General features: G+C 37.1%; 1 protein-coding gene across 1 annotated transcript; it reads left to right on the forward strand.

The window, feature by feature from the left end:
• Window positions 1-3,988, forward strand: LOC100372528 (ileal sodium/bile acid cotransporter-like). The gene is made up of 3 exons (XM_002736940.4): window positions 1-452; window positions 2,189-2,393; window positions 3,142-3,988. Exons 1-3 carry the CDS (start codon window positions 1-3, stop codon window positions 3,583-3,585), a joined length of 1,101 nt encoding a protein of 366 aa, XP_002736986.2. The 3' UTR covers window positions 3,586-3,988.
• Window positions 3,989-5,472: the final 1,484 nt, after the last annotated feature.

The raw sequence follows: 5,472 nt of genomic DNA on the forward strand, positions 1-5,472 counted from the left end.
ATGTCAGCGGCAACTCCACCTAGCGAGCATCCGTATACCGGTGAAGAGTATGGACCGATCACGGAGAGTTACCTCACCGGACCAAACTTTACAGCTAATTTCACTGTGGACTTCGGAAACTTCACAATAAATGCACCAAGATTGGATCCAAGAACTGAGGCAATGAAAAAGGGAAACGACATCATGATGATGACTGTGTTAGTGATCATCATGGTTGGTATGGGCTGCACCATAGTCCCGAGGGACCTGTTAAAGCCTGTACGTCGCCCCTTGCCAATGGTAGTATGTTTCTTCGCCCAGTTTGTTGTCATGCCTCTTCTAACTTTCGGGCTTTGTCACGCCCTGGGCACGTCTCCCAATCAGTCGCTGGGCGCCATAGTTATAGCATCGTCGCCAGGTGGTCCGGCTGCAAATTTATTCACCTTAGTTTCTGGTGGTGACATTGCATTAAGGTGAGTATGCATTATTCATTACAAATTTAAGCTTCGATTGTACGCAATCAATTGTACGCAGTCAATCAAGTGTGTACAAACACACATCTCGATTGTTGTTCTCACTGTTCAAGAACTGTACTTCAATTATTGTCATGACGCCACAACGCCCTCTTTCCAATAACACTGGCACAAAATATTGCACCATGACGATGCAATAATCAGAGGGGACACGTACTAATGGATGCGAATACACCTATATTACTTACATATACTCAATTGTATTTACAAATGCGGTAATGCATGACAATATTAATAGCAAAAACACAAGACATTTATGAGATATTGATATTTTTAAGTTATTGCTATTTTGCTGAGAGAAAAGCTACGCCAAAATAACACAATGCAAATAATACTAGTACATGAATTGTCTTGTATGCATTGTCAGTGTTTATTAATACGATGTCCAAACAGCAACACGTAATTTTCCAAGTAGATTTGTATACTAGGAAGAACCTTATAAATATTGTAAGTTATTTATGTGTTTAATCAACTGTTGGTTGCAATCGGTGCAATTGTACGTCACGGGTGTAATACTGATCATGATTAACGGCATAATATATCTAATTAATGTAATATTGTACCTATTTATGTAAAATAAATTATTCTACTTCATGTAAAATGAATGATTGATGTAACAATATAGCCTATTGGTGTAATGATACCCCTCACTGGTGAGATATTGCACCTCGTTGGTGTAATAATGCACCTTAATGGTCTAATAATATACCTCACCGGTTCAATAATGCACCTCATTGGTGTAATAATATACCTCACTGGTGTAATAATGCACCTCGTTGGTGTAATAATGCACCTTAATGATCTAATAATATACCTCACCGGTTCAATAATGCACCTCATTGGTGTAATAATATACCTCACTGGCGCAATAATGTATCTCGTTGGTATAATAATGAACCTCGTTGGTGTAGTAATATACCTCACTGAAACAATAATGTACCTCGTTGGTGTAATGATGTACCTCCGGGTATAATAATACACCTCGTTGGTGTAATAATGCATCAGGTTGGTGTAATAATGCACTTTATTTGTGTAATAACATACCTCACCGGTGCAATAATGTACTTCGTTAGTGCAATAATGTAGCTCGACGGTGTAATGATGTACCTCTCGGGTATAATAATACACCTTGTTGGTGTAATAATGCACTTCATTGGTGTAATAATGCACTTTATTGGTGTAATAACATACCTCACCGGTGCAATAATGTACCTCGTTAGTGCATTAATGTAGCTCGTCGGTGTAATGATGTACCTCACGGGTATAATAATACACCTCGTTGGTGTAATAATGCACTTCATTGGTGTAATAATACACCTCGTTGGTGTAATAATGCACTTCATTGGTGTAATAATGCACTTTATTAGTGTAATAACATACCTCACAGGTGCAATAATGTACCTCGTTGATACAATAATGCTCCTAGTTGGTGCAATAATGTACCTTATTTGTGTAATAATATACCTCACTGGTACAATAGTCTACCTTGTTGGTGTAATAATGTACCTTGATAGGTGTAATAATGTACTTCGTTGGTGTGTTAATGCGCCTCGTTGGTGAAATAATGTATTTAATGTGTCACATACACGAAATCAATCCTGTTTTTTTAAATATATATAAAAATTGAGTGCAAGAAATATACATACAACTGTTCAATATTTTCTTTTATTTCACAGTCTATTTTTAGCATGTGCTTCAACCCTTATATCAATGGGACTACTGCCGTTATGTATGTTCATCTTCACAAGAAGTTGGACTTCAGACAACGCCGTCATACCTTTTAAAAACATTGCTATTGCTCTCATCTTCGTTACAGCGCCACCAATATTCGGGATGTTATTACGATGGAAGAGTTTAAAGTGGTCGATGATTTATGGCAAGGTGGGTATCCAGCGGACTCAATGTGAATTACCGTTACTAAGAACAATTCTCCCAAGCAGTCTTGTTTATCTGTATGTTGCCATTGGCAACTTGAACTTGACTGTCATTGACTGTAGGTGATTTGTGACTCCTTGAGTCTTTGCAATTAGTTTGTCTGTGTGTATGTATATATGTTTGTGTCCACTAATATTGCAAAAAACAATTGTCAATGAATTTCAATGAAACTTGATACATAGATGTACTTGGATAATGCGCAGACCTGATAAGTTTTTGGTTGCAATCCGTGCATATGGATGACATAATTTGCATATTAACTAGCCAATTGTTGTTTCACTCTTCTCTCAAGTCCCATATCTAACAGGACGCTCCTCGACGGCCACCACCCTTTAACTCCGCTGTCGGTTGACCTTAACTAACTGTTCGTAGTATGGTGTCAGGCGTTAATATTTGAATTGATTCCATATTTGGTATGTAGCTGCCTTGGGTGACCTCGTTTCTATATTGGAGCCGACCAATGATAAAAAAAATCCACTATTTTTTTCGCTGGTGGCAGCCTGCAACTAATCTCGGCGTTGCCTGTCATTCTATTTCACACCCGAATTCACATCGCTGACAACTACATAAATCACAAAATGTTTATAAACTGGTGTCGATGGCAAGTTTTGTTTTATCCCGCCCTCTATTGTGCGCTCTACAATGTCACTTTTTCATATTCTCCCGTCTGATCCAAGGATTTTATTCTTTACAGATTGCTGGAATCATAGGCATGGTTGGAATAGTAGTAAACGTGATTCTTATGTGTCTAATTAGTCCAGGCACTTTAGTGAGTTCGTGGGAGTCGTATATAATTGGAGTTGGACTACCAATGGTCGCCTTCGCCTCGGGATACTTCGCATGCCGGGTACTGAAACAAAAAAACTCTGTACGCAACGCAGTTGGTTTTAACGCGTGTATGAAGAACGTGCCAGTGACGGTTACATTGATATCACTGTCTTTCGGGACTGCCGAATTTGGCGAACTGATGACGATACCGCTTATTTACGGAATCTCTAGTCTCGGACTCGGCATGGTGTTGAGCGTCATAATCAAGAGGGTTTGCCCACCGGCAACGAGTGAGAAAAAGAAACTAGAAGAACATTACGACACAGAAGATGAAACGGTGCTTATTTTCGAGTGGATTACAGTCATGTGATAAGTCATGTTCACTGATATCGCGAAGCGTGTGCCCAGTGGGTAAATCACGTTGAAACAACGTCAAATCTTAGAGCACTGGAAAGAGGTGGAAATTTGAATGTATCGTTTTAGTTGAAACAACGTTATGACGCAAGGTTTAACGACGTTGACATTTGGCTGGATGTTTATGTACAAGATTTTGACGTTGATGAACCAATTATATAAATATGACGTGACAAAATAATCAAATTTTATAATTGACATAAATTATACCTTGTTGTGATAACGACAGGTAACTCCACTATCATTACTGTAACTAGTTTAGACATACGCAGAAGTCTGAGTTGTGACAAGTATTTTATTGCCAATGATTGCAGTATGACCCTGTACACGTAAACATACCTATAAATGTAAAACAGTAAGTAAGTAGTGCATAGAAAGTTATTATTAGGTTTTCAAGACACATGTCTTGGAAACCTATTGTAATCGTTATGTTTTTTATTATTATTCCGCCAGATTTTTTCGCTAAGCGCCATTCGAACACCGTTGCACATATCTGGAAAATTGTTTCACATGTTTGTTAAGTATGATGAGATCTAGTGCATATCCTAAGATGATGCATATTGGTCACGTGGTACGGCGGCCATTTTGAATTTAAGGCGAAAAATGGCATGCTCATTTAAACACCTTTCTGAGGGTCTAGGAGTCTCAAACTTTCGCTTAAAAGAAGCATTGTCCCTAGAGCTACGTATTTCATGAAAAAAAAGTTGAACGGTCATGTGACTTTTTTTTCTAGAATTTTCTAAAATATTGTTTTGCATCTCATTTGCATAATTTTGATCGTATCAAAATTCCACGCCATCATTTTGAAGAACATCATACATACTACAGATTAATCAAAGAATCATGAAAGTGCGACCAGTAGTTTTGGAGCAGTTGATTTATGAATATTTTTCACATTTTATATAAAATAGTCAGCAATGTTGCATTATGGGAAAGGGGGGAGGGCCCATATACGATACACATTGAATTGACATATATTGAGAACTATTGCACATACAAGAATGGAACTAACGCTATATTGAAGACATTGGACAAGAGAATTTACCAAAATATTGGATGACCATATATGGTCATGCAACTCATTAAATATGCATGTCTCTAATATCTCAGGCACTATTGCAAGTACAAACATGGAACCAATGCTATATTGAAGACATTGGAGAAAAGAATTGACCAACATATTGGATGACCATATATGGTCATAGAACTCATTAAATATGCATATCCATAATATATCGATCACTTTGAAAGATATAGACATGTACCCAAACCTATATTGAAGACATTGGACAAGAGAATTGACCAACATTTTAAATGACCATATATGGTCATATAACTCATTAAATATGCATGTTTTTAATATCTCAGGCACTATTGCAAGTACAAACATGCAACCAATGCTATATTGAAGACATTGGACGAGAGAATTGACCAACATATTCGATGACCATATAAGGTCATAGAACTCATTAAATATGCATATCCATAATATCTCGATCACTTTTAAAGATATAAACATGTACCCAAACCTATATTGAAGGCATTGGACAAAAAAATTGACCAACATATAAAATGACCATATATGGTCATAGAACTCATTAAATATGCAAGTCCCTAATATCTCATGCACTATTGCAAGTACAAACATAGTACCAACACTATATTGTAGATATTGAACAAGAGAATTGACCAACACAATCAATAACCATATATGGTCATAGAAATCATTAAATATGCTTGTCCCTAAAATCTCGGACACTATTGCAAGTATAGATATGCAACCAACACTATATTGAAGACATTGGACAAGAGAATTGAGCAACATAGTAGATGACCATATATG

This window comes from Saccoglossus kowalevskii, chromosome 13 (genome assembly GCF_978046115.1).
Source record: "Saccoglossus kowalevskii chromosome 13, keSacKowa6.1, whole genome shotgun sequence".
NCBI lineage: Eukaryota > Metazoa > Hemichordata > Enteropneusta > Harrimaniidae > Saccoglossus > Saccoglossus kowalevskii.